The sequence below is a fragment of the Kockovaella imperatae genome (assembly GCF_002102565.1).
Source record: "Kockovaella imperatae strain NRRL Y-17943 chromosome Unknown BD324scaffold_7, whole genome shotgun sequence".
Taxonomy (NCBI): domain Eukaryota; kingdom Fungi; phylum Basidiomycota; class Tremellomycetes; order Tremellales; family Cuniculitremaceae; genus Kockovaella; species Kockovaella imperatae.
The window spans coordinates 249,172-273,105 of record NW_019028947.1 but is presented as its reverse complement, the minus strand read 5'-3'; the positions used below and the strand labels follow the sequence as shown (position 1 = coordinate 273,105).

The window sequence follows — 23,934 nt, the reverse complement described above, 5'->3', positions numbered from 1 at the left end:
CATCATTGGCATCCTCAACGGTGGCGCTCTGCTGAATTGGCCTTCATTCCATGATCAGAGACCTCGCTTGACCTCTTTATCAGGGATATCCCGCGGTTGGGTAGACCCAAAAATGGACTACGCCATGGATTCGCCCACGACTCGAAGCAGGACCAAGAGGGGTTTGGAAGAGGCGGGAAGTGGCTTGTCATGGAAGCACGAACTTGATCTCAGGAAAGAACTCCTCGAGTCTGCTGAGCAGGGTGAGCGCGAGCATGCATGTTGTGTATACGATGAAATCATGTTGACTCTGCCTCTCCCACAGACAACGCCAGGACGACTCCTCTACCTTCACAGAAAGCTCGACCGGCATGCTCCCTCTTGGCTTTTTCACCATCCCAGCGTCAACTCATAGCATCCACTTCCAGAGAGCCTGGTCCGAGCTCCTTGGGACCGAAACGCAAACGTCCGAATCGATCGCAGAGGGCAACCAATTTTGATCCAAAGCGGAATACAAGCAGTGCGCCTGTGGTCTCTGGCAACTCTAGCTCTAGGATTGAGCTTGCGAGTGTCCTAGGACAGCTGGATAGAGGAAGAAGAAGCTTGCGAGCCAGCTTATTTCCCTCACTGATTGGAGAGAATGTAGAAGTCGATTCTCTTCGGACCCCTCGAAATAATCATCGGAGGGATGTGGATTCGCCGACTCATGGTGTGCTAGCTGTACGATCGTCCAATCTTGCTTTGCAGGACGAAACCGCCCTAGACGATAGCGCAGATGGGAAGAAAGATTCGAAGCTGATCACCGCACCGACGACATCCCGTATAACACCCCAACGCCAATCCACCATCCTCCAACGTCATTCCTCCAGCTCTTCCATGTCGTCTCTAATCTCTAATTGCTCGCTCAAAACTCCCAAATCGCCACGTACCCATGGTTCAGGCCTCCGCATAGGGCTCCGAAGTGTGAATGCCAAGACGCCAGGCAACAAGGCGGCCACATGTCCGGCAAACTCAATATTGCGACCACAGCTACCCATTCCCCTACAAGCATCAGCGTCACATCCATGTGGAAAACTGCCAGCCTTTGCACCGACCATCAGCCCTCATTCTGCCGCACGCTCAAGAAACAAATCTGGCGAACTGGCCACTCGGATCCCCGCTCCTATGTCGGCAGACCTACATCAACCCCCTTTGGTAATACCCATGCCTGCTTCAGACGACTCGGATGGTCTCGGAGATGACAGCTTTGATCTGAGCGAAGTAATTCGCAGCGGCGATGCGAGCGCTGCGGAGCTGCTGAAGCTCGTCGATGGGATATGAGAGAGCACGAAGCTCGTACTCTGAAGGACGTCGACACCAATCCTGTCAGTGGAAGTTATCGCTCTTATCTGTGCAAGCTTGTGCCGACTGCTTGTCTTATAAGGGGGTAATTTTTTTTTTGGGCCGGGGGACTATTGCTCTTGTCTTTCAGCACACTGCACTGTATACCATCCATAACACGTTGTAATATTATACATGAACGCATGTCATTCGGAACGTATTGGGACTAGCATGGTCACATCGGCGCTGAGTATTGATTACATTATTTGGCCGTAGTCTGCCGAATATCTCCACCTGTTGACTCTCAAGATCCGGTCGCGGAGCCTCTCTCCCCACTGACTGACCCAAGCACGCCATTCGAGCTCGATGTCTTATGCCTCAAACAGCTCCACAGTAGCCACACGAACAATGCTGACTTTTTCTCTCATGACATCAAAGGTTTTGTCAGCAAAACAAGATCCATCGCCACGTGTTCCCATCTTTTTTATGCTTATTGATCATCATCCGAGAAGATCGGAAAGTGATATATAACGAGGAGGTGGAGGGGGGCATCTCACATATCTGAGTTCTCTGAAAAGCACTTCAGCAAAACACACTCACTTCAAATCCACTCACCATGCCTCGTAACACTGAGAACCTCGCCCCCTACAAGAACGAAGGGGTAAAAGGGTACCATGAGTACATCGTCCAACAACCGCGACCCATCGGTTCACTCCTCCCCTCCGACAAGTTTCCCCAAAATGCTCACCCTCCGAAGTTGTTTGAACCATTGACGATCAAGGGTATAGAATTTGGCAATAGAGCTTGGGTCTCGCCCATGTGTCAATGTACGTGTTGATCCATATCATTCGAAATGGCATTTGTGTGCTGATGGGACCGACCCCCCTTGACAGATTCTAGCGACAATGGACATGCTACAGACCACCACTTTATCCATATTGGAAGTATGGCGATGCGAGGATGGGGTAACATCATCATCGAAGCTACTGGAGTGGTCCCGGAAGGAAGAATCTCTCCTGAAGACGCAGTGGGTCAAACTTGACTCTTATGATGCTGTCGGAGACAAAGTGCTGACACCCACTTGCTTTGCTTCCTTCACAGGGATTGTGGACAGACAGTCAGATTGAACCTCTTAAACGACAAGTAGATTATGTTCATGCTGTTGGAGGCAAGATCGGTATTCAACTCGCTCATGCGGGCAGAAAGGCATCAACTCTGGCGCCTTGGGTGGAGACCCGAGCCAAGGAAGAGGGATGTAAAGGTATTGTGTCGACGGATGAAGTTGGAGGATGGCCCGAGACTGGTGAGTTATTGTAGAAATATGGTGACGTCGTAACTGAACCTGAGCTACAGTCATGGCTCCCTCGGAGCTCTCCTATCATGATGGCGAATACCCTCTTCCAGCGGAAGCGAGCACAGAGTATGTCAAAAAGGTCATGCAGGCGTTCGTGGATGCCGCCGAGAGGTGAGTCGCGATCCAAGCAAACTTGGTAGTGTGCTGAACGGCGATGGCGTCAGGTGCAAAAAGATCGGATTTGACTTTATCGAGATCCATGGAGCTCATGGCTACCTCTTCCATGGTGAGACTTCATTACACTGTTTGCAGGACCGGACACTGTCTGACGGAGGTCATTTGACAGAATTCTTCGACCCCGTTTCAAACAAACGAACGGATGAATTCGGTGGATCATTTGAGAACCGAGTCAAAGTCGGGGTAGAGACGGCTGCGGCGATTCGAAAGATTTGGGACAAACCGTTGTTCTTCCGTCTAAGTGCATCTGATTGGTTGGACGAATCACTGGGACCAGAGAAGGATGCGAATGGCGAGTGGAGATGGTGGTGAGTGTGATTTGAAAGAGTAGCAAACAGATCTCCGTACTCACAACCTCGTTCCAGGGGTATCGACCAAACGACGTTGCTCTGCCAAAAACTCAAAGACGTCGGTGTAGACCTTATCGACGTTTCCTCGGGTGGCCTTGATCCCCGACAAAAGATTGATATCAAACCCGGTTACCGTGAGTCCTTTAAAGGTTATCCCCGCACAGTAGTCTAGCCGAACTGATTGTGATCCTGTCCAGAGGTCCACTTCGCAACTCACATCAAGCAACACGTCCCCGGTGTCCTTATTGGATCCGTCGGACTCATCACTGAGCCAGCGCAAGCCAACGATATCTTGCAAAACGAAGATTTAGACGTCGTCTTGTTCGCAAGAGAAGTCTTGAGAGATATTGATTTCCCATTGAAAGCCGCTGAAGAGCTCGGATGCGCTGTTCAGCCAGCAGTCCAATATGAGCGGTGAGTGGCGGGGAGGCCGCAAGGTATTCACAGATGATCTGTACTGAGATATGTTTTGTTCAGCGCTTGGACTCGAATGGTCGTCAAAAGGGATAACCTAAAGGAAGCAGCGCATCAAAAGGCAAAGGTTTGAAGATTGGTGTAGATAGATTAGTAGAGTTGCGTGTATGCAATGCGTTCGTCGTCAGCCACAAGCCACATACATGGCATTCGTACCTCAAATCACAGTGATGCAATGTCAAAGCCTGCGCTGTTTGTCCATTCGCCCAGGTAACACTCAAATTATAAATGCATGTTCAAGATATGATCCACTCAAACTCCTAGTTGACCAACCTGACGACCGACACATGGGGCCCCTTGACAGGTTTGAACGCCTCTGGACCCCTTTCCAAGGGGAAAACATCCCTCACGACGGGTCTAAATCCAACCATCGCAGTGTCCTCCAAGACATCTCTGCAGTCCATCCCAGAGGCATCTACCTCTGGTTCTCCCGTTCCAGCCGGAGCGAGGTATTCGAACGAAATGAATTTTGAATCCTTGCGCTTGTTTGCAAATGCCATTCGGAGGGCTTTGAATCCAGACGTCCGATTATGAATGGGCGAAACGGCATTGACGTCGTATTTGACCGTACTGACCAATCTCGCTCCATTCTTTAAGATCCGCTTCGCAGCTTCATATACTCGTTGACCACCCGCAGTATCGAAAATGAAATCCCATCCACCTTCATCCAAACTCAAAATGACAGCTGCCGGTGATCCGATCAAGACACCTCGCGCGCCATTCGCCATACATGCCGTTTGAGCTTCGTGTGTGTCTTCTCCTCCGGGGATCAGCGCAGTCACGTTGACGCCGGCTCGACTCATTTCTTGGCAGATCAATGCGGCGATACCGGCATTGGCGTCCATGATGAGAGCCCGAGAGTTGCGGACCAGTGCCGCTCGAATCAACCGAGCCGCGGGAATACCTTGCAGGGGCAAGAGAGACATCTGTTCCAAGGTCAAGGAAGTAGGGTAGGGAGCTCGCGCGAGTCGACGGCGATCGCACAGGATGTATTCGGCCAGTGCACCGCTCTGAGTGATCAGCACGACCGTCTTTGTCATCTGCTCTCACCTTCTTGATATCCAGCAGGCCCACAACGATATCACCCCTGACAATGTCCTTTTCGTCCATCCCAGCACTCAAGCACCGTCCGACGAAGCTTCGGCCCGGAACCCACTTGTGCACATCGGCCTTCGTCTTGTCGTCAAGCGCCCTGATATCCGAAACGTCGACAGCAGTGGCGTATATCTGCACCAAAAGTTGACCCTTGCCGACTTTCGTGGGAGGTTTGACATATGACGTAAAGTCGACGGGAGGGTTCATGGTACGAAGATGGAGTGGGGTATCTCGTGATGGCAGTGTGGCCAGCGTAACGGCAGCCATATTGGCATGGGGCATACCGAGGATTCGAGCATTGATCTCGGATGCACTCTTGGTAGGATCGGCAGGCTTGTATGCTCCGGCAGGCAGAACGAGACCACTCCTGGACAACGAGTCAGCTTCAGGTCGATCACACTCTAGCACTCACGTGTAACCTCCGACGCTATCTGAATCTCTACCATGAGACTCCATCAAGACGCCCTCTCCCGCACTGCTACCTTCCCAATCCTGTTGACCGCTGTTTCTGAAGCTGACTGCGGATTTCGCCTTGCGGATCGGCAACAACTCGCCAACAACGTCCTTTCTCTCCTCCGCATAATCCTCAAATTCGCTTTTGGATGCTCTGGAGCGGACACTGAAGACGCTCGCAGCTCGCTTCACACTGCCCTGTTTTCTAGACGGTGGTCGGGGTATCTCCGGCGCTTCGTAGGTTTTGGCGGAATCTTCTGCCGACATTTCAGGTAGAAGAGTCAGGGTGTCTGGGTTCAACATGGATGGCGGCTCGAATCCGACTCGAGAGCTAGGCCGAGGTGGACCACTGAATTCTCGAGTGGGTGACATTGGGCGATCAGAGTAGGATCGAGTGCTATATGGCATAGAGAGGTAAGTGGCAGTCTCGGAAGGAGCAGTTTGACTTCGACGTGATGATGGACGTCCGTCAGGGCTCGTATCTGTATCGATTCGGGGAATTGTAGCGTAAAGCTCGGATCGGGAGTCCGGTCGTTCGGGCAAACCGGGGTGATTGATCGGGCCATTCCCAAGGGATATTCCTACCAGCCGTCTTAATGTGTCCTGGTGCCAGGAACTGGGCGAATCAGGCTCAGATTCGGGAGCCAGACGGGAGGGTTGGTGAATCATCAGTTGATCTAAGCGCTGCTGTTGATACACTTCGGGCGGGGTAGGTGCGCTGTTGGAGCTCGGTAGACTGTGCGATGGTGAAGGATCGTTTGTGCGTCGAGCATAGGATCGACTCGGTTGAGGGAGTTGATCATCTTCATCGTCTGAGCTCTCGTAAGAACTCGGGTATGACTCTTCTGGCGGTTCTTGCCGATCTTGTACGCCGTGCACAAGTCGATCAAACGTCTGAGGTTGAGATGCTGGAGGGAGGGGAGTGAATTTGGACTGTCTGGGCGGGGGATGGAAATCTGCCCATCCATCGTGTCCATTCGTAGGCATGTACATGCCAACCGGTGAAGTGGCACCAGAAGCGCTCGCAGCGGCGGCCGCCCAACCGCCTTTGCCGTACCCGCTCGTGCCGCTGACAGAGCCCTCGCGTCCGGATCGAGCCGATCGAGCCGATCGACCTCCTAGGGAGACCTCCGATCTAGCATAGGACGAATCTCGTCGAACGACCACGAAATCATCATAATTTGATCCTCGTGCCGAAGCTCTAGATTTAGGCCTAGGTTCTCTACTCGAGTCCGTCACGGATGGCGGTCGAGAACGGGATCCCTCGATTGGACTAGAACGGGCAGAATCCACTCGACTAGGGGCTCCAGGGGAGACACGTCTGCTTTCTAGCTCCTGTGATTCCTCAGCTCCAATCTCACTCGCGCCGCTCTCTGCGTCATCCGCATCGTCGCCTGTCGGGTCGACAGGTGGAGGCGCTTTACGAGTGCGTCTCTTTGGTGTTGGTGATTGGACTGAGTCCCTTGAACGTCGAGGTGTGACTTTCTCGATTGGATTGTCATTCGGATGCAGGGTGGCGGAGACAGTAGAGCTCTGCTCAGAATGGAATGGTGTCTCGTCCGGCTCTACAGCAGGTGTAGCAGGCTGAAAGACGACGGCAGGTGGTGCAGGTGGGGCGAGTTGAGCTGAAGTAGGAGGTTCGACCATGGTTGATCTGGCGGAGTTTGGGTCAATACTGGTCTTTGGTGTATAGAAGATGTCTTGCTCGTCCCCGTCGTCATCCATGTGAGTGGCGCTACCAACAGATTTGCGTTTTGGTGACTTGATAGGTCGTGTAGGGAGAGGGGCAGGATGTTCGTTTGGATCCTCTGGGCCAGAGTGATAATCCCGATGTCTAGAATTTGAATCAGATTTCTCTGAGATAGGCGGAGTCAAGGGAGGTGCGATCATCGATTCCAGAGGGGTCGAGATAGGAGCAGGTTTAGGCTTCCTTCGCGGCAGAGGAGGAGGAGCCATGGTAGATTGAGGAGAGGATGCGGATGAATCGACAATGTCGTACTCTGGTCGAGGAGTCCTCGACCTCACAGACGATGAGGGTTTCGGATGAGCCAGGGTCGATGGAGCGGATTGATTGGTACGGCGTGCTGTTGGTGTCCGCGATACGCTGGAAATCACTGATCCCACTTCACTTCCACCAGGTTGAGACAATGTCTTCTTCTTCTTCTTTTTGACTGTCCCTGACCTCGTCACTTCGGTCAAGTCGTCAACATCATTCGACGTGACGACTACCATGGTTCCTCGTACGGAGACTGTGCCACTTGTCCTCTTGACGGGTTTAGGAAACATGGTCCCTGCACTGGGTTGAGTCGAACCATCTCCAGTTTCAGTGGCGACAGACGCTCGGGCGACACCTGCTCCTCCAGAGACTGTTGATCTCCTCTTTGACGAGCCGCCTGCAGTCGCATAACGTGGGTTATTGATCTCTGTGTATCCCAAGTGGACCCCATGATCCATATGCGAGGTATATTTTGACGGCGCGGGCGATGCAGACCTGTATGAGTCGTAAAGACTATCATCGTCATAGTCTGCATAAGGATTTCGGTAATTGGCGCTGGCGTAGGATCTGGTGGGTTTCCGAAAGACAGTTTGGATGAGGGTTGGTTTGGGCATGTCGATGGATTGGAGAGGGTGGCGTGGGGGCAATGAGCAGGAGAGGGAATCTACAGCCAAGCAGCAGCACGCAGATTGAGAGAGAGAGAGAGAGAGAGAGAGATCTGATCACGACGCTTGTTGATGTTGCAAACAGGATAAAAATCAAACGAGACAAAAGGTTTTCCTTGGGACTTGTGTCGATCACCTTTTCAGCCTACTGTGACCTCCCAAAAATTGCTGTTTCCAGTAATTTTCATTGATATTCAACTGCCCTTCCCGGCTAATGACTCAATAGACGATGGGACAGATGATGTCAAGCCCGAAGACGAAGACGACGACGACGACGACAACGGCGCTGATGACGAAGCAATTACAGCCACCACGACGACCACGCTGCTGAGCAGGAGGGAAGAGGCGGCTGCAAGTGAAGCAGCAGCAGTAGCAGCAGCAGCGGCAAATGACCAAGGTGATCACTGAATAATGATTCTGCCTCAATAATGCATGGGATTTGCCATTGACATATGACGCAAAAGAAAGGCAATGTTTCAATCACAGAAGATCGTCTAGGGCTGGCTGGTCTTCAGACTCACTGCCACATATACACAGATGGAATGCCTCGACATAGCCTCTGCATGCTATATGGAGTCCTGACGTGCAGAGTGTGTCGGACGACTGCGTCGATTGAACAGTCTATCTGCAAAGGAGGCCTGGGGTGCAAGCCTGCATGATGCCAGAGGAGCGGCGATCGCCGCCATTTCATCTTCGATCATGCAGCTGTCCATTCACGGTCAAAAGTTGAACCGACGCAGCTCTGTAATCCTGATCTTGATCGCTGCTTCGGCCGTCCTCATCGTCTCCCCCTTCTCGTCTTGCATGTCTAAGCTCACTCCACCATACTACTTCTCCATTGTTGCGTCGTGTCTGACCTTCCCACCCCCGCCCATACAGAGCTCATCTAATCAGGCACCAGACCCATTCACTGAGGTCTTGTACCGAGGATCCATCCCGCTTGAGCGGAATCTTTCCTTCGTCCAGCAGAAGCGTATCAAGACCTTGGTATATCTATCTGCCGATGAGGTGACCTCGGCACTTCCACTTGGTTCGTGGGCCAAAAACAATGGTGTGGAAACAAAATGGATCAAGGCAGACGTTATGGGTGAGGAAAAGCTGGGTATAGGGAAGACAGAGGTGGGAGAGGTATTGAAGGTGTGCCATGAGGTCGATGTCCCGATTATAGAGCTTGACTGATATATCCTCTTTTTAAGCTCATCCTCGACAGATCAATGTACCCACTGTACATTGCTGATGTGGATGGGATATCACACACCACCCTTATCGTCGCTTGTCTTCGGAAACTTCAAGGATGGCACATGGACAGTATAATTGATGAAATGTGTCGCTATGAACCGGATCATGAAGACTTTTCCCTCGTCCCATTCATCACTTCGTATCTCTCTTCGTCCGACTCCACGTTCACTCTCCCAGCTCTACCTTATCCTTCTTGGTTGTGGCCAAGTCCTACAACAACACCTGTAGGAACCAACAGTGGCATGGGCATTGGCGCTGGCACAGCTGCACCTCCGTCGGCGTCTCAAGCGCCATCTATCCCTCAGACCGCATCACAACGACGTGAACGTGATAGGACAAAATCTGAACCTGCTCATCCTAAATCTTATTTGCCCTTTCCTCATCCTCTTCAAGCTAGACGCCATCCAACCATGCGACTCAACTATCCTGCCATACCACAAGGCTCAGGTCTCTCCCCCTTACTACCCGCACTGAACAATACCACCCTCTCTCGGACCTCTACACGAGCAGAAGATAGTCGGACAAGTCCGAACATGCTTGGCTCTTCACCTCATGGTATTTCCGGAGCCGCAGTCATTGAACTACCGGATGCCATCATGGGCTCGCCGACTTCTCAGGCGAGACAAAATCGAGCAGTCAACTTTTCACGTACCGCCACCCTCGAGCCCGTCATGTCTATACAGAGCGTCATGGAGAGCCCACATTCGACAGTTTTCAGCCGTTTCAATACGATTTCCTCATCCTATGCTGCTGGAAGTACAGATGGAGAGGTGGATAACGAAGATAATGGTAGCACAACGCCGGAGGAGGTACTCATGGACGGAGAATACGATGATCAGGAGGGGCAGGAGGGCATCATCGAGGAAGATGACTACGAGGACGAAGAAGAGGACGATTACGACGAGGATGAGGATGAGCAGGAAGAGGACGAGTTCCAGCCTCAGTCGCAGTATATCAGCGCCTTGGACCTGGCGGGTTTTACATAACACGCTGTCCGTAGGCAATTACCAGAGTCATACTTGCATCAGCGATATCATGCATCTTTTGCATGCGTCTGGGCAAAAATGTATCCAACTCTACGCCTGCTCGGCAGCAAGGTTGTGCATATATTCTGCGAACAATTTTGTGCCCTGAAAGATGTCGTCAATGGTGCGATTCTCTTAACAGTCGTCGCACTCGCCTGAATGTAGTTTGACGTGTCCAACTTTTCGTTTGTCGAGTGCGCACCGTCATCTCCACGTCCGACAGGCAACAGACAAATGTTGACGCCGAGAATGTTGGCGAACTCCAATGTGATCGGAATGGATCCTCCCTCTCTGGTGTAGTCTGGCGCTTGTCCCCAGACGGTTTCAGTGGCTTTGTGAGCGGCCCTGAAAGAGTAGTGCTGGACAGAAGTCAGCTTGCGCCATCAACCAATTAAAGTGAACATAAGCTGACGTTTGGGTCGGTCTGTAGGACGAGATGGTCAGTCGCAAGCATTTGTCACACAACGCCTGATTGGCTCACGATCCAGGGCTCTCCTCCATGTGTCAGAACGACCTGACACTTATTCTTAGATCCAAGCTTCATGAACTCGTCGTTGACGTATTTGATGACCAAGTCGGTAGTGTTCTTAATCCCGAGATTGGGGACAAGACGGATAGAGAACTTGCCTGGAATCATGTCAGCGGTTGTCTCGAACTGAAGTAAGGACGAAAACGTCACTTACCCTTGACAGAGCATGGAATGACGGTCTTTGATCCGACGGCAGCTGACCATGAGCTAGATGTCAGGCATTTTCGACTCACAGAAGGCTCCCTCGATACCGTGCAAGGACAGACTGGGGTTTCCTAAGGAGCTTTAACATCACGATCCACCGAGAGTGATCGCAACTGACTCATTCGGCCCATCAACTGAGATACTGGAGTCAGCCTTGCACCATCTCAAGCTTCGCGCAGCTCACAGTCTTGACAGTGTCATTGGTCAAGGTCACGTCTCCTCCAATAGCATCGTGGATATCCTGAAATTGTTCAGCCTTGTGTCAATGCTCATTACTCACTTTCATCTCAAAGTGAATCGCCTCGAATTTCTCCTGTTCGTCTTTGGTCACAGGAGCAATGAGGTCCTTGACTCCGGGAATAAGGATCTCTCCCTGAGGCGAAACGAGCTTGGACACTGCAAATATCAGCCGGTGTCATATCGAACTTGACATTCGTAGACTCACTGAGGCTGATTAAATCAGTCATCGGCTCGTGAATGGCTCCCCCGAAAGCACCGGAGTGGAGATCTCTATCAGGTCCAGAGATTCTAATTTCGTAGTAGTTGATTCCTCGCAGACCGTAAGTCAAGCAAGGGGTCTTGGTGTCGAGCCAGTAGTTGTCTGTGGAAGAGTTATTTTTCAGTGCATGAGGACTTTGAGCCGGTGCCTCACTCACCCGAGATACACATGCAGTCTACTCCGGCGAAGAACTTATCCTTCTCGGACTCGATAAACTTGTCAAGACCATCAGAGCCATTCTCCTCCATACCCTCGAAGATCATTTTGAGGTTGACCTAGCAGGGCTCAGCTTTGAATCTAGATATAAGAGGTCCTAACCCACAGGCAGTTCCGTTCCAGTTTCCTTGTGAGCTTCAAGAGCGTTCAGCCATCCAAGAACAGGACCCTTGTCATCGGTTGATCCTCGTCCGTACAATTTCCCAGAACCCTCAGGGTCGACTGTGAGAGTGAAGGGGTCAAACTTCCATCCATCCTCCTTGAGAGCAGGTTGGACATCGTAGTGACCGTAAATCAGAAGGGTTTTCTGATTCGTAGAGGAAAAACGTGGAGGTTATTAGCGTGGGGATGAACATGGCCGCACACTTGACCCACCTTGTTGGGGTCGTTTCCGATATGTCCAATGACGACGGGCGGGAGGTCGACTTCCTTGCCGTCAAGCTGGTGCTTTCCAACTGGTCGTGTCTCCGCTTTGACCCCGAGTTCAGTCAATTGCTCGATCAGGAACTCGGCCATGCGCTCGACATCCTTGATGTAGCTGCGAGCGAGAGGGGTCAAGCGTCAGCATGCGACCGAGCGAGGCAAGCTGTCAATTCCTACGCACGCAATATTGCCAGAGACTCTGTTGTACGTAATCAGCTCGACATGACCATTGTTCACGCTCGCTCGGCCTCGTCCAACTCACGAAGGGATGCCGACAGCCTTGGCCAGTCTGTCAATGAGGTGAGATTGGTTCTCATCCACCCATTTATTGATTTTCGAAGTCGCCATGCTGGAGTAGGGAATATGTGTAAAAGGTCTGACAAATGACACGCGTTGTAGTCTCAAAGGCCTCTTTGCGATGATATTTGAAGTACTTGTAGATCTGATCAATCGTCCAAGTGTGAACATGCGATAACTCTTTAGACAATATCGCCTTCACACCCCCTCGGGTCGGAGCTTTCGACCGATTTAAGCGCTGGGATGAGCCACGTGGATAATGGCGGCGTTGACCGCTCGAAGACCTCCACCTGCTTGGACCACCTTCTTCTTATACTTAGAGTCCCAAAGCTCCTTGACCTCTTCTTCTTCTTCTTCTTCGCTTCATGTGCTAGCCTTCTGCCTGCTGAGAACTCCCTCAGTATTCTACTTAATCCGACTGCACTAACGTTCTAGAGTCACTCGCGTGTCCCTTCGCCACAGCCATTGTCCGATCACTCGGCCAAACACACCATGGCGATTACACTCTCGCTGTACCTGAACGAGTCGACGCCGCTTGATCCTTCGATCAGATGCAAGATCTACGAGTCAGTCCTGCGTAGCAAGTCACAGTCGGATATCAAAATAGATTCGCCATTAGGCCAAGATGATCTCCAGGATACAGTATCGGAAAGAGCGAGTCCACCAGAGGAGGCGACAAACAAAGCACAAGTGGTGAGTAAGGGGCAGCACCGTAGTGCAATGGCTGCCGATTACACTGTGATTTGGCATGAGGTTAAGTGTATAACGGAATTGATATCTTGAAGGTTCACGTGAGACGACGCAGAGCGCCCACGGTCATACTCGGCCCCTTCTCACCTCAACGACTTGAAATCTCATCCAACAGCTCAGACTCGTCGGATCGATATTCTCCGCGTCCCCTTTACCGCATGACACGATCCGCCTCCGTCTCCCAACTGATCACTCCGAGCAAGTCGCTGGTCCTGAAGACGGCTCAAACCGCCCTCTCCTCACCTGTCTGTCAGTCTTCCGAAAAGTTCGATCCTGTTGCATACTCTCTGCCTCTGACCGATCCCGACGGTCACTCCGAGCACAGGAGCTGCACGAGGAGCGAGAAGAGCTGGATAGCTCAGGAAGACAGTGATCATCCTGTAGTAATATTCAGTGACGCGTCTGCAAGTGGAATTGCTAGTCGTGTCGATACGGATATCCTCGTGAGTCCTTGTCGTCTACGTTCTGGCATAGGAGCTATCTGACTCGCCTCGAATCCCAGTCCAGATTGATCCAAGACTGTTTCGGGCCTCCTCAAGCGATCGTCAGATTACCCATACGATACAAGACACCACCACCTCGACGCGTCCGAAGAACCGTGCCTCACCCGCCGAATAATCGATGCCAAGCTCGTGATCGTTGTCTGCCCGATGAGACACCGCCTTCACCGCTGACGCAAATGCGACTGCGAAGAGCCTACCTACCTCCTGTGAAGACCCTTGCAAAACGATCTCAAGTTTACAATAACCGTTCAGAAAGTGAAGATACATCCAGTGACATTAGCGCTCTCGGAGGAGGATGCGCTGGGTGCGGACGAAAGAGGAATGTATCAAACTGGACGATGATCCATCCATGCGGAGTGAGCGGAGCATAATAGGTCTCACATGAGAGAGACCCACTAACTGATGACAGCACATTCTCTGCTGGACTTGTTTCTCCGCTACGATCGCTTCGGTAACTAAGAGTCACGCCGCATCCAAATGCACAGCTTGTCAAGGCGATTGTCTCTCAATCAAGAGACATTATGGACCGGTGCCGAAAGACAATGGGCCTGAACATTGCAATGCAGTCAATCCTGGCGCGTCCACCCCTTGTTGTAGTGATACAATCGTTCTCAGAATCGACAATGTTGCATGGGTCAGCTTCTCCCGTATCTCCCTCGTAGCTAACCTCCTCTAGGATGTCACTCCCCAGATCGTTGAGAACTTTCTGCCTAAAAATGTCCTGCCACAGGAACACCCTCAGCCCATACACATCCTTATTGACCGATTCGATGGCAGAACGAAGGACTATATGGTGAGCTCGACCATCCACAGGTCATCAGCTCACAATTGGCCAGTATATTGAAGCGGCGAGTGATGTGACAGCTCGTAAAATTCTCAAGAAACGACAAAATGGGATGATGCCTTGTGGAGGTCAAGATGGCAAGACTCGAGCCGTAACTATCACCAGAGTCACGCATCATGAGCTTTCGGCAGAGGTGAGGTTCATTGTGTTTCTATTAACGACTCAGCTCACACTGATTCAGCTTCGACCTAAAGGTCCACAAGAATTAACTGCCCTGCTGGCCTTGTGTCAAGCTGCAGTCGCTTTACCGAATCGTGCTGATCGTGACCTATGCCACTCACCATCTGTGACTCGCAGCGGCCTGGCACACTTTGTCAAATCTCGTCATGGCCCGTTCTATGCCATCATGTCCATTCTGACAAAGCTTCGAGGCCCAGAAAGCCCAGCCTATTGGGACCTGTTCAGTGAGTCAAACTCCTGTATCAAGAGCGATTCTGTCCCGCTGACATCTGCGTCAGATCTAACATCCGGTATTTACACCGTTTATCACTGACCCTATGCGGAACCTGACCAGCCTCTCTCCTCAGGGGCCATCGCTGCACTTGCAAGAGCCTGTCGAGCTCCTGCATCAAGGAAGCGTGCGCCCCCGCCTAGACACACAGAAGATGAAGAGATGCTTGTCAAGCTTCAGAAGATGTACAACAAGTGTTTTACCTTTGCAGAGACCTCACCGTGAAGACGCAACCGCCCCTTCTCAAAGATCAGGGGAACAAACTATTCGAGACTCAAAGCACAGAACATTGGTTTCTTCAAGCTTGCCATTTCGTCAAGTCCTCCACATCCTCCGCTACTTGTGCGATACGTTCACCTATACCCCGCTACCCCGCTCCAGATTCGCTGCGCCATCCTAAACGTTGTATTTTGCAGTTGTTCATCTCAAGTGGAGTCAAGACCTCGGAGGCCGTGAGACGAACAAGCAAGCGAGAGACATTGTTTATATAGACCCTACAATATATCGATTTTTAAGCAACATGCATCAATTCGAGCATGTAGATTCCCTCTTGTCTGTCACGCCCGTTAAGAATCATTACTGGACATTAAAGCCTTTTAATCGTCGTTTATCCCGTGCTCGAGTAATCTTTGGTCCTTTCATAATGTCGTATTCGATGCCCTCTAGACCCCATCGCCAGATCTGCGACTCGCTCAGCGGACTCCGCGTGAATGCCAGTGGGATCTCACCAGATAACGCCGTAATTCTTTATCTGTTGGTCTGACCGCTCGCCACTCTTCTTCGCCCTCTTCTTCTTCTTCTTCACTGAGACATTCCCCGACGGCAAGGACGTCTAGCAGTTGCATTTCCTCAGAGGGTTCTTCGCCTAGCTCATCAGGCGCGCGGTGATCTCTTGACTGAACCTTGTGCATACGCTCTATCGCTCGAGATCGCTTTGATAACCATTTCGCCTCGTGATGCGGAGCACCGAACCCAGGTAAGAGATGACTGTAAATCCTAAAGCTGTCCGAGGCGTACCGTCCAGCTCCTCGAAAGACGTAAACGTCGAGAGATTCAGGCAGGTATGGCGGGATAGGCAATGGTAGAGATGGAATTGGATCTTCGTACGGATTGCAAGGACGCGATGGAGATGAACCAGTGAGAATTGGCCATCTCAGATCGAGGTATTGCTTCGACATGATCTTGAGGGAATTTGCCCGTTGGATAAAGAGTCCGATAGGGTACAGAACGTCTACGAGGTCTTGCATGTCGGCTGCGTAGAGAGGAGAATGTTAGTTTCGACAGACGCATCACATTTGGCGCATCCTCACCGTTTGCCAAGGATTCCGGGTCCGGCCAACGCTTCAAGATCTCAATGAAAACCGGTCTTGCAGCCCGACCAGACGTCACATTCAGTAAGGTAGTCGCTACAAGCAATTTCCAAGGATCATGTCGGACTCGCTCTGATGGATTAAGTGAGTGTGGTGATCGCTCGAAGCATGACGGTATGTGAAACTCCCTCACCTTGTATCAAGAGGATCTTATCCACTGGCTCAATGATCCCCGTCTCAGCTTTCGCTACGATGATTTTGGCTCGCTGAGATGCTCTCCTGACGGGCGATGGTGTCTTAGGCGTAGGCGGCAAGGCAATGATGACTTCTGGAATCCGTTTCTGACGTTTTGGTGTGGTGATCTTCCCTGACCTGCTCCGTTCGCTCACTCGTCTGCTAGAATCTGGGGAGGTTCCAGGAGTAAGAGGGTACACATCCCTCGGCTTGACTCGAGACGGCTTCCGGACGGCCAGGTTGTGGGTCGGAGAGTCCAACACCGTTACTTGGGAGGTTCGTTGTCTCTCTGATCTTCGTCTGCTCCTGGGGGTGATCGCTCCAGCTATACGCAGCGCCGTCAATTCTCCTTCGTCCACGGCCTTTTCTAAGGATGATGATGATGATGACGACAATCTATTGACCTCGTCTATGGTTTCCTTCTGCCTGGCGCTCGACCGAGTCTGTCGAGTAGATCGAGGTGGAGTCCAGTATGGAGACGGGATCGACTTGACAGGCGTGAAATACGGCGACCCAGAGATCGGACTGGAACCAGCAGCTCCCTCTGCAGGTGGAGAGGAGGAGGAAGAGGATGATTCAGACACCATGCGGGCTTCGACTATACCCAAGAGTCCGATAGCCCTAATCATGGCGTGCGTCTAGTAGGGCAAAAGAAAAGCTGAACATCGAATGCTGTCGATCACTTCATCCGCCGGTTTGCCGGTCATCGCCGGAGCCGGCAACAAGTTCGAACGGGCCTGGTCACTGCGGACGAGAAGCTTGAGCACTATGCATATCTTCGTGTACGATGTATCAGGTTCAACACTGACTGTTGCAGCCAAAGGGAAAGAACATGAAGCCGACAACTGACATGGATTACTGGCCTCCCCCATTCGAGTTCAAGAGCCATTCTGTACACTCCTTCCAACCCGCCACCACTGCCGCTTGGTCAGGATGAATAGACCGCGAGATTTCCTCGCCCATTGGCGACAGGTCTTTCAGCAAGAGCACATTTACACCTTGAGTAAGTGTCTGTGACACCCGGTCGAAAGCACTTGTCGTATTCAGTATCAATATGGCGGTACTGTCGGCAACAATCTGAAACGGGTGACAATCAGCTACGATTGCGCTCGAGCGACCTCACTTGTTGAAGAGGGTCGACCGGAGGTGATTCTTGACCGCCTCTGGTCGGTAGCTCCCATACTCTATCGACAACGCTTTTTGACTGCGTTACGGACACGACTTGGTCGTCTTCTAGTAAGAACGATGTCGCCTCCTTGTCTTTGGTCCAAATATGGATCGAGTACCCGAAACCTTTCCAAGCGAATAGCGTGGCGCAGAGATTCGTAGTGGCGCCTGGAACTTGTACCAAAGCATCATAGTCAATTAGGATCGAGCCTCGAGCAGGCAGAGCAGGAGCAACGACATCTTCATCGATCTCTTGTGCCATGTCCCCTTTGTCGTTTTTCCATCCATGTTCGACTGTACCTTGACGCTTGGGTTCGAGAGTCGCCCTCTTGCCTGCAGCCAAGTCCTTGAACATCTGGCCCTTGTTGTCAGATGTCACGACAGATCCTTGGACTGCAACGACTGAAGGATCGACAGAAGGAGTATGAGCAGTTGTAAGGGCTGAGTTGATACCTGGACTCTGAGTTGCGATATCGGCAGGCGTGCCTAAGTGATAGTACCCATACGCAAATGCCGTACTCGTAGGTGATAACGGCGAGAAAGGCAACTCGGACGGAAGTGGCGAGATACCAAGTGATGAGATTGAGTATCGGAAGAGATAGACTCGTGTTTAGAGGGCAGAGTTTCTCTTCGGGTGTGAGGACCAGGTTGTTGTGAAGGGGTAGTGGGTTCGACCCCTCGATTCGTCTCGGTAAGAGTTGGCATATTGAACATGGTGGTAGCTGGAACAAGTATGGGCCTGTTCGAAAAGCGACAGGCGACATATGACGATGTCCAACCCTCCAGATAGCTCCACCTTCATCTCCTTTCACCAGACATCCTTTCTGCGTTCACCCTCCAGATTCTTGTCTCGTCGCATATCAGCCGTTCCAGCTGATTGTCACATCAATCTCATCATATCTTGCGCGCCTGTTCTTCCTCGTCCGTCATCCGAGGTCTTGGAAAGTTATTACTGGCTCTCGGTTTTCCCCTGTCCTTTTCCCTAGGATCGTTCTTCTTTCTTTGAAGCATTCCATAGAAAGCGGCCGTACCGGCTGCGAGCAGACCCACAAACAGGAGGGGATTTGGACCCTTGGATGGAGGTCTCGATGGCATGGGAGCGGACATTGCGACGAGCGAGATGGAGCTGAATCACTTGGGTGTAGTCTACGGTGTTACGAAGAGAGGCAAGGTAATTATTATAATTTCGACCACGATGAAATTTCGTCATTCTGCGAGAAATAATGATAATCGTCGAGCCGAACGTCCCATGAGTCTCGAGTCACCTGCGCAGAGAGTTCCGAGCACGAATTCGAGATATCTACAAAGCTATAGACTCGGTCATGAGGGACGAAGCGGAAGCCTGATCGTGAAAGCCCTTCAAACCGCTTGCTCAGGGAAAAAGCAGGTGCACGCGAGAAAGTGCTTGCCTCTCCGAGCGAGAATCATATGGTATTATACATGATGAGTGAGGTGATTAAGATGCTATGAGGGTTTATCCGTTGGATCTCGTACCGTTGCTTCGACTAAAACCCTTATAAGTCTTCGCACCTCCGGAGAAAGATGGCCAGACTCACCAGCACTTGCTTCGGCCAACTTGGCCTTTCTATTCTCCCTGACGATATCCAGTCGTCTAGCCGTCAGGTCTCTTCGGGCCCAGATGAACGCAGCGACCGTCGCTGCGGAGAGTGCCTATGAGCGCCACGGTGTCAGCGAAAGTGTCTCTGTCTTTTGTCTAGGTTGGCGGGGATCGCTGCACGCCCGAGATGGATTGGAAGGAGACAATCAGGAGCTCAATCGACTCACCACCCAGCCTGCCACCTTAGACGATCAGCCATCATATCGCGAGCTACATGGAGAGATGCTCACTATGACTGGCCCGGAAGCCTTCTTCCTCATGGTCTCACTGTCATTGACAAGGACCTGCTTCATAAACCCAGGGCCTGTACACTACTTCGGTGATCGCCGAATTTACAGCACCTGCTGCATGGGGCGGGGAGGCATCGCAGTCTTTCTCACTTTGCTCCCCGAAATACTGTAGTACAACCTTCGGCCTGCGCTGTGTTGCCATGACAAGTCACAAGGCATATGCCTCATTTCTGGGATTCCTCCTGTTGAGCACTGTCAGAGCGGCCGTCGAGGCTCCATTGCCCTCCAAAAATGGGCGATATATCCTAATCACCGCCGGACCCGCTACGGCTCCCTGCCTCCAGGAGTCATTCTATGGTCAATACGCTAGTGCTCTCGGCCACTCGTGGCCAGAGTATTATTATCTGCCCTCTGCGGAGTGTTCAGCAGACCAATCTGCATTGGAAAACCTAAATGGAATCATGCTTCCCCTCGATATGGATCTGACAGACCGACGGTTAATCTGGATCGGCCCTGCTGGAGTCGCATCCGAGATTAATCCCAATCATTTCCACTATGTCGCCAGACTTGATGCCGACGAGACGTTCGGGATGATGAGGAAAGCGGAGGAGTACGTAACGAACACCCTTGCGAATGGGCAGAATAGAGGATCTCAGAGGTTCTATGGCCTCCGCGACACGACATCTGATCTGGCACCATTGGAGATCATGTTGTCCGCAGACAACGCAGGAACCGGTCACGTTCACAAGGACTTGTTACCTATCCTCGATCTCCTTCTCCCAACCCACATATCGGTCGTAGCCTTACCAGAACGCCCCATGCCACATCCTAAAGCGAGTTTCGACACTATGGACAACGATTGGGGCGTCCCCCACAAATACGCGATGCGCCTTGCGACATTCACCGATCAGTTGGAGCACGACCCTTCTCTGGCCACAGTGGTCGATAGCATCAATGTAGATACGCTTCGGCGAAACGTCCGGTGGTTGACTGGCGAGGCGCCGAGCGGAATTGAATCGAGGCATTCCTTCACCAAGGGAGCTCTCCAAGCCGCGCATTGGATCAAGAGTGAGTGTCTTGTCGCATCTGCATAAGTAGTGTGCTAATCCAAATCTTTCAGAGCAAGTTCAAGAGGCTGGGGCGAGCTGCGAGTTGATGCACTACATGGAGGGTTTTGCCCCGAATGTCATTTGCGAATTCCCCAACAATTCGTCGGAACATGTCGTCCTGTCAGCCCACTACGACTCGAGGGGATCATTCGGCATGACCAGAGCACCTGGAGCTGACGACGATGCCTCGGGGTCAGGTCACCTTCTAGGCGTAGTGGATGCCATCAAACGATACAAAATCAAATTTGACAAAAAGGTCATTGTGGCCTTTTTCTCAGGTGAAGAACAGGGACTCTTCGGGTCTAGGGCATATGCTGGTAGGTTCTCGGTACCTCTTGATCCGGCGTCCGGAATACTCACGCGACTGCAGGACATCTGAAGGATACGAATCGCGAGGTCTTGCTCCACATTCAGGCGGATATGCTGGGATATCATGTAGTAAGTGGTAGTGTCCACTCTGTCCCAAAGCCCATTAACATTCGACCTCAGCCCGGAGAGCCAATGCAGCTGGCGTTGCCCGCTACGTAAGTGTATTCGGTAGATAAATTCACGCTTTGAACTGACGGATCCTATCAGTATCCACTTACCAGAGGCGTCCTACTTTGTAGGCAACGTATCTAAACTCTATTCCCCCGAACTCGTGGTCGGGTCTACGCAGGCCTGCTGCTCCGACCATCAATCTTTCCTATCTCTCGGTTTCCCAGCGACTCAAGTTTTCGAGCGAAATGGTCCCATTGCCGATCCAATGTACCACAATAGTGGAGATTTGTCTTTCAGAGAGGGTTACGATTTTGATCAGATTGTTGCTATTGCCAAAGTAACGATGGCGTCTATTATGATAGTTGCTGGCTGGAGCCAAGGTCAATGAGGGATTGCATGGAGGGAAAGTAGTTGAGAGAAGTGCTCACGGGATCGCTCGGAATATGTCTGGAGAATGCAATTGTTGTCGCTATGCAAGGAGTGTGCAACTGGTGCTACAAGAAGAAACCTTTGTACAATGACTGTCTTTTCTGACTTTTCTACATGGTTCTGTGTTTCACTGACTGTCGACTTTGATCTACTCGTCCCCCTTGACATCCTCCGGCTGCTCATAGCCTTCCAATACAATATCGTTCAGTCCCAATTCTTCATTCTGCTCGTGCGTCCGTGTGTATTCCTCTGTGATCATGTTTGGATCTGGATCCGGAGCGTATAGATTCTGGAGGTACGAGTTGCTCATCGGGTCGTCAAGAATGATAGTGAAAGGCTTAGCCGCCGACATGCAGTCCTTCAAGCCTTTTAAGAAATCTTCAAACTTTCTCTCGTCAGAACCAACAGCTGACATGCCTTGCTGGCCGATGCCGGAGGTGGTCGAATCTCCAGTCCTGAACACTTTTGTGGACAACTCGTTGTATATTTCGTTGAGCAGTCCTTCCAGCGTGGTGAATCTTCCCCCAAGTGTTCCAGGCTGCAAGACGAGGTCGATCTCCGGGATCTCAAGACCAGCTGTGTCCGACTAATGGATGAGTCAGCTTGAATGTTGTCCACCGTGATGATCTACTAGCCTTGAGCATATCTCTTGACAAATCCTCTTCATCCTCCACTTTCAGCGTGATCTTCTTGCCCATATCTGACACAGCACCACTGGATTTCACCTCGTTGTCTCTGTATCCACAAGCAAAGCAGTTTGTAGCCATGATGATAATATTCTGCATTGCATAAGCTGATGACTCTCAAAAAGAATTCGCCAATGAACTCACCTGAAAGTAGGGAATGTTGACCTGCTGCATCAAAGTTTCGAGCTCATGACCACAGCTTGAGCATGTACTTGGGAAGCTGAAAATCTCGTCTGGGACCACTCCGTTGGCACCCTCGCCGAGCTTGTTGAGCATCGGGTTCAACCTCTGTTGCACTTCCTGCAAACTCTGCAACTTGTGATCATCGGGTATAATCGGCTGTGACGCCTTCTCCTTCTCGTCTGACATGTTCTCTGGACGCTGAACAAGTCCAAGCTCGACGTTCTGTTCCAGAGTCCGGCTGTAGGCTCGCATGTTCCATTGAGGATCGCTGGCCGCTCCGACGAATTGGAAAAACGAATTGCCGGATGGATCATCCAGAGACATGGAGAATGGCTTGAATGGCTTCTCGACTGCCTCTTTATCGTCGGCATGTTGTGTGATTTTGCGCTCCTCATCATCGTCCCTGCCTACACCGCCGTCGTCGTCCTCCTCACCTTCCTCGATGCCAATGTAATCCCTCAGCGTGGCAAGCATCTCGTCGATCTTGGTCGCTGTAGGTGGATCCATGACCCGTCGAACCGGCTGGCTCATGTTGAGGTCACGGACGGTATCCCTGATGAGGCCCTCGACGGTGGTCAATTGTCCTCGCCCCGGCGGAATGGTGAGCTGGACTTCGGGTATGGTGACAGTAGCGAATGAGGATTTGACAATTTGCCGGTCAAGATCGGTTCGATGTAAAAGGTGGACAGCAAAGTTTACGCCCTTAGCTAGATTGGACGTGAGTCCCGGATCAGATGGACATTGCGTCCAGGTCAAGCAAGACTCACGCTGAATCTCTCCAGCACTCTGGATCTCGGTATCCCGATGCCCGCAATGGTCGCATCGGAAAGACGAGATAACAATCTCCTTGAAGTAAGGAATAGAAGTGAGCAGGAGACGCGTGACTCCCTGCAGATCAAGATTAGAGAGGTCTGCGTTTGAGAAGCGAAGCGTCTCACTTGATCGTGACAACGCATGCACAAGCTCTCCACTTCTTGCATCTCTCGCTCCTCGCCTTCCTCTTGCTCCACGCGAGCAGGTGCATCTTCCCCTAGCCGGACATCATCGTCTTCAGGTTCGGGAAGGGCTTCAGTCCTCGATGCGATGTCTCCAACGGAGGGAAAGAGATTTTCCCGGGGCTCGTTGCTCATGCTGAGTTCGGTAAGGACAGTACAGTAATCGCTGTGGTTTCCATTGTCAGCATAGCGATTGTTGTTCGAGCAGTGAGGAAATCGGGCGAGTTGGATTTGATATCAGACCGTTGTAGTTTAGGCATGTAAGAGTTTTCATACGCCAGTTTGGCGCTCAAACGCAAATTTTGATCATCATCGAAAGACGGGGTTGGGATAGCAAGATCCCTGGAAGGTATATAGAATAGCTGGACTCACCGTATGAGAGAACAGGCTCCACAAACGCCTAGCTGATGAGAGCCTAACTGTGGATCGAACCCGCCGCTTCCTGACCTTCCCAGTCGCTCCCTATTGGTCTTCCACTCTCGGTGCCAAAAGGGATCGAGTATAGAAGAATGATAAAATATGGAGCTATCATGAGGAGAGAGAGAATTTTGGGATGAGGGGTGATGATACTTACGTAATGCCGACCAGCGGCACGAGCAGCTAGCATCTGGTCAAAATGCCCAATGTTGTGTCAAGTCGCGTTGTCGGCA

General features: G+C 51.5%; 11 protein-coding genes across 11 annotated transcripts; 5 read left to right on the top strand and 6 right to left on the bottom strand.

Moving 5' to 3' along the window:
• Positions 1 to 112: 112 nt before the first annotated feature.
• BD324DRAFT_651176 (hypothetical protein) lies at positions 113 to 1,299 on the top strand (the record flags this gene model as incomplete). Its single annotated transcript, XM_022018287.1, has 2 exons — positions 113 to 242; positions 305 to 1,299. The coding sequence occupies 2 exons, from the start codon at positions 113 to 115 to the stop codon at positions 1,297 to 1,299; spliced, it is 1,125 nt and encodes a 374-aa protein (XP_021870759.1).
• Positions 1,300 to 1,842: 543 nt separating this feature from the next.
• On the top strand, positions 1,843 to 3,782 carry BD324DRAFT_626825 (hypothetical protein). Its single transcript, XM_022015933.1, has 9 exons — positions 1,843 to 2,126; positions 2,193 to 2,326; positions 2,401 to 2,602; positions 2,653 to 2,764; positions 2,818 to 2,879; positions 2,940 to 3,138; positions 3,196 to 3,314; positions 3,378 to 3,594; positions 3,658 to 3,782. Exons 1-9 carry the CDS (start codon positions 1,916 to 1,918, stop codon positions 3,725 to 3,727), a joined length of 1,326 nt encoding a protein of 441 aa, XP_021870758.1. The 5' UTR covers positions 1,843 to 1,915; the 3' UTR covers positions 3,728 to 3,782.
• Positions 3,783 to 3,870: 88 nt separating this feature from the next.
• On the bottom strand, positions 3,871 to 7,956 carry BD324DRAFT_626824 (hypothetical protein). The gene is made up of 3 exons (XM_022015932.1): positions 5,162 to 7,956; positions 4,705 to 5,116; positions 3,871 to 4,664 (listed from the first exon to the last, which is right to left on the bottom strand). Exons 1-3 carry the CDS (start codon positions 7,810 to 7,812, stop codon positions 3,915 to 3,917), a joined length of 3,813 nt encoding a protein of 1,270 aa, XP_021870757.1. The 5' UTR covers positions 7,813 to 7,956; the 3' UTR covers positions 3,871 to 3,914.
• A 637-nt stretch (positions 7,957 to 8,593) lies between these two features.
• BD324DRAFT_626820 (tyrosine phosphatase family-domain-containing protein) lies at positions 8,594 to 10,161 on the top strand. The gene is made up of 2 exons (XM_022015931.1): positions 8,594 to 9,000; positions 9,060 to 10,161. The coding sequence occupies exons 1-2, from the start codon at positions 8,668 to 8,670 to the stop codon at positions 10,086 to 10,088; spliced, it is 1,362 nt and encodes a 453-aa protein (XP_021870756.1). The 5' UTR covers positions 8,594 to 8,667; the 3' UTR covers positions 10,089 to 10,161.
• Positions 10,125 to 12,486, bottom strand: BD324DRAFT_626818 (putative glutamate carboxypeptidase protein). The gene is made up of 15 exons (XM_022015930.1): positions 12,261 to 12,486; positions 12,180 to 12,197; positions 11,951 to 12,113; positions 11,682 to 11,882; positions 11,517 to 11,634; positions 11,306 to 11,461; positions 11,141 to 11,256; positions 11,045 to 11,101; positions 10,979 to 10,994; positions 10,890 to 10,931; positions 10,811 to 10,852; positions 10,609 to 10,754; positions 10,540 to 10,551; positions 10,283 to 10,486; positions 10,125 to 10,232 (listed from the first exon to the last, which is right to left on the bottom strand). Exons 1-15 carry the CDS (start codon positions 12,464 to 12,466, stop codon positions 10,179 to 10,181), a joined length of 1,551 nt encoding a protein of 516 aa, XP_021870755.1. The 5' UTR covers positions 12,467 to 12,486; the 3' UTR covers positions 10,125 to 10,178.
• Positions 12,487 to 13,627: 1,141 nt separating this feature from the next.
• On the top strand, positions 13,628 to 15,349 carry BD324DRAFT_461194 (hypothetical protein). Its single transcript, XM_022012850.1, has 6 exons — positions 13,628 to 13,904; positions 13,958 to 14,176; positions 14,225 to 14,341; positions 14,385 to 14,525; positions 14,574 to 14,796; positions 14,851 to 15,349. The coding sequence occupies exons 1-6, from the start codon at positions 13,725 to 13,727 to the stop codon at positions 14,883 to 14,885; spliced, it is 915 nt and encodes a 304-aa protein (XP_021870754.1). The 5' UTR covers positions 13,628 to 13,724; the 3' UTR covers positions 14,886 to 15,349.
• On the bottom strand, positions 15,338 to 17,054 carry BD324DRAFT_681456 (hypothetical protein). The gene is made up of 4 exons (XM_022019120.1): positions 16,347 to 17,054; positions 16,154 to 16,285; positions 15,572 to 16,095; positions 15,338 to 15,524 (listed from the first exon to the last, which is right to left on the bottom strand). Exons 1-4 carry the CDS (start codon positions 17,014 to 17,016, stop codon positions 15,420 to 15,422), a joined length of 1,431 nt encoding a protein of 476 aa, XP_021870753.1. The 5' UTR covers positions 17,017 to 17,054; the 3' UTR covers positions 15,338 to 15,419.
• Positions 17,055 to 17,242: 188 nt separating this feature from the next.
• Positions 17,243 to 18,268, bottom strand: BD324DRAFT_651169 (hypothetical protein; the record flags this gene model as incomplete). Its single annotated transcript, XM_022018286.1, has 3 exons — positions 17,243 to 17,464; positions 17,511 to 18,101; positions 18,125 to 18,268. 3 exons carry the CDS (start codon positions 18,266 to 18,268, stop codon positions 17,243 to 17,245), a joined length of 957 nt encoding a protein of 318 aa, XP_021870752.1.
• A 750-nt stretch (positions 18,269 to 19,018) lies between these two features.
• BD324DRAFT_651168 (hypothetical protein) lies at positions 19,019 to 19,432 on the bottom strand (the record flags this gene model as incomplete). Its single annotated transcript, XM_022018285.1, has 4 exons — positions 19,019 to 19,059; positions 19,111 to 19,225; positions 19,340 to 19,354; positions 19,403 to 19,432. 4 exons carry the CDS (start codon positions 19,430 to 19,432, stop codon positions 19,019 to 19,021), a joined length of 201 nt encoding a protein of 66 aa, XP_021870751.1.
• Positions 19,433 to 20,109: 677 nt separating this feature from the next.
• BD324DRAFT_642311 (hypothetical protein) lies at positions 20,110 to 21,379 on the top strand (the record flags this gene model as incomplete). Its single annotated transcript, XM_022017476.1, has 5 exons — positions 20,110 to 20,470; positions 20,523 to 20,828; positions 20,882 to 20,949; positions 21,001 to 21,035; positions 21,088 to 21,379. 5 exons carry the CDS (start codon positions 20,110 to 20,112, stop codon positions 21,377 to 21,379), a joined length of 1,062 nt encoding a protein of 353 aa, XP_021870750.1.
• A 66-nt stretch (positions 21,380 to 21,445) lies between these two features.
• On the bottom strand, positions 21,446 to 23,787 carry BD324DRAFT_626796 (ZPR1 zinc-finger domain-domain-containing protein). The gene is made up of 5 exons (XM_022015929.1): positions 23,228 to 23,787; positions 23,057 to 23,177; positions 22,251 to 22,996; positions 22,056 to 22,199; positions 21,446 to 22,006 (listed from the first exon to the last, which is right to left on the bottom strand). Exons 1-5 carry the CDS (start codon positions 23,417 to 23,419, stop codon positions 21,569 to 21,571), a joined length of 1,641 nt encoding a protein of 546 aa, XP_021870749.1. The 5' UTR covers positions 23,420 to 23,787; the 3' UTR covers positions 21,446 to 21,568.
• Positions 23,788 to 23,934: the final 147 nt, after the last annotated feature.

Excerpts from the sequence above, each read along its gene's own strand:
- BD324DRAFT_626825 (XM_022015933.1), top strand. The coding sequence starts at position 1,916 with ATGCCTCGTAACACTGAGAACCTCGCCCCCTACAAGAACGAAGGGGTA. Across the intron at positions 3,139-3,195 it reads AATGGCGAGTGGAGATGGTG|GGGTATCGACCAAACGACGT; the intron begins GTGAGTGTGATT and ends ACCTCGTTCCAG. Across the intron at positions 3,315-3,377 it reads TGATATCAAACCCGGTTACC|AGGTCCACTTCGCAACTCAC; the intron begins GTGAGTCCTTTA and ends GATCCTGTCCAG.
- BD324DRAFT_626824 (XM_022015932.1), bottom strand. The coding sequence starts at position 7,812 with ATGCCCAAACCAACCCTCATCCAAACTGTCTTTCGGAAACCCACCAGA. Across the intron at positions 5,117-5,161 it reads GATAGCGTCGGAGGTTACAC|GAGTGGTCTCGTTCTGCCTG; the intron begins GTGAGTGCTAGA and ends CTCGTTGTCCAG. Across the intron at positions 4,665-4,704 it reads GCCTGCTGGATATCAAGAAG|AGCGGTGCACTGGCCGAATA; the intron begins GTGAGAGCAGAT and ends CTGATCACTCAG.
- BD324DRAFT_626820 (XM_022015931.1), top strand. The coding sequence starts at position 8,668 with ATGTCTAAGCTCACTCCACCATACTACTTCTCCATTGTTGCGTCGTGT. Across the intron at positions 9,001-9,059 it reads AGGTGGGAGAGGTATTGAAG|CTCATCCTCGACAGATCAAT; the intron begins GTGTGCCATGAG and ends CCTCTTTTTAAG.
- BD324DRAFT_626818 (XM_022015930.1), bottom strand. The coding sequence starts at position 12,466 with ATGTTCACACTTGGACGATTGATCAGATCTACAAGTACTTCAAATATC. Across the intron at positions 11,635-11,681 it reads AAACTGGAACGGAACTGCCT|GTCAACCTCAAAATGATCTT; the intron begins GTGGGTTAGGAC and ends GAGCCCTGCTAG. Across the intron at positions 10,853-10,889 it reads CGGTATCGAGGGAGCCTTCT|CTGCCGTCGGATCAAAGACC; the intron begins GTGAGTCGAAAA and ends GCTCATGGTCAG.
- BD324DRAFT_461194 (XM_022012850.1), top strand. The coding sequence starts at position 13,725 with ATGCGACTGCGAAGAGCCTACCTACCTCCTGTGAAGACCCTTGCAAAA. Across the intron at positions 14,342-14,384 it reads GCAGAACGAAGGACTATATG|TATATTGAAGCGGCGAGTGA; the intron begins GTGAGCTCGACC and ends ACAATTGGCCAG. Across the intron at positions 14,797-14,850 it reads AGCCTATTGGGACCTGTTCA|ATCTAACATCCGGTATTTAC; the intron begins GTGAGTCAAACT and ends CATCTGCGTCAG.
- BD324DRAFT_681456 (XM_022019120.1), bottom strand. The coding sequence starts at position 17,016 with ATGATTAGGGCTATCGGACTCTTGGGTATAGTCGAAGCCCGCATGGTG. Across the intron at positions 16,286-16,346 it reads TAAGATCCTCTTGATACAAG|AGCGAGTCCGACATGATCCT; the intron begins GTGAGGGAGTTT and ends TTAATCCATCAG. Across the intron at positions 15,525-15,571 it reads AAGAATTACGGCGTTATCTG|ATCTGGCGATGGGGTCTAGA; the intron begins GTGAGATCCCAC and ends AGCGAGTCGCAG.
- BD324DRAFT_626796 (XM_022015929.1), bottom strand. The coding sequence starts at position 23,419 with ATGAGCAACGAGCCCCGGGAAAATCTCTTTCCCTCCGTTGGAGACATC. Across the intron at positions 23,178-23,227 it reads GCATGCGTTGTCACGATCAA|GGAGTCACGCGTCTCCTGCT; the intron begins GTGAGACGCTTC and ends CTTGATCTGCAG. Across the intron at positions 22,007-22,055 it reads TGTCAAGAGATATGCTCAAG|TCGGACACAGCTGGTCTTGA; the intron begins GCTAGTAGATCA and ends CTCATCCATTAG.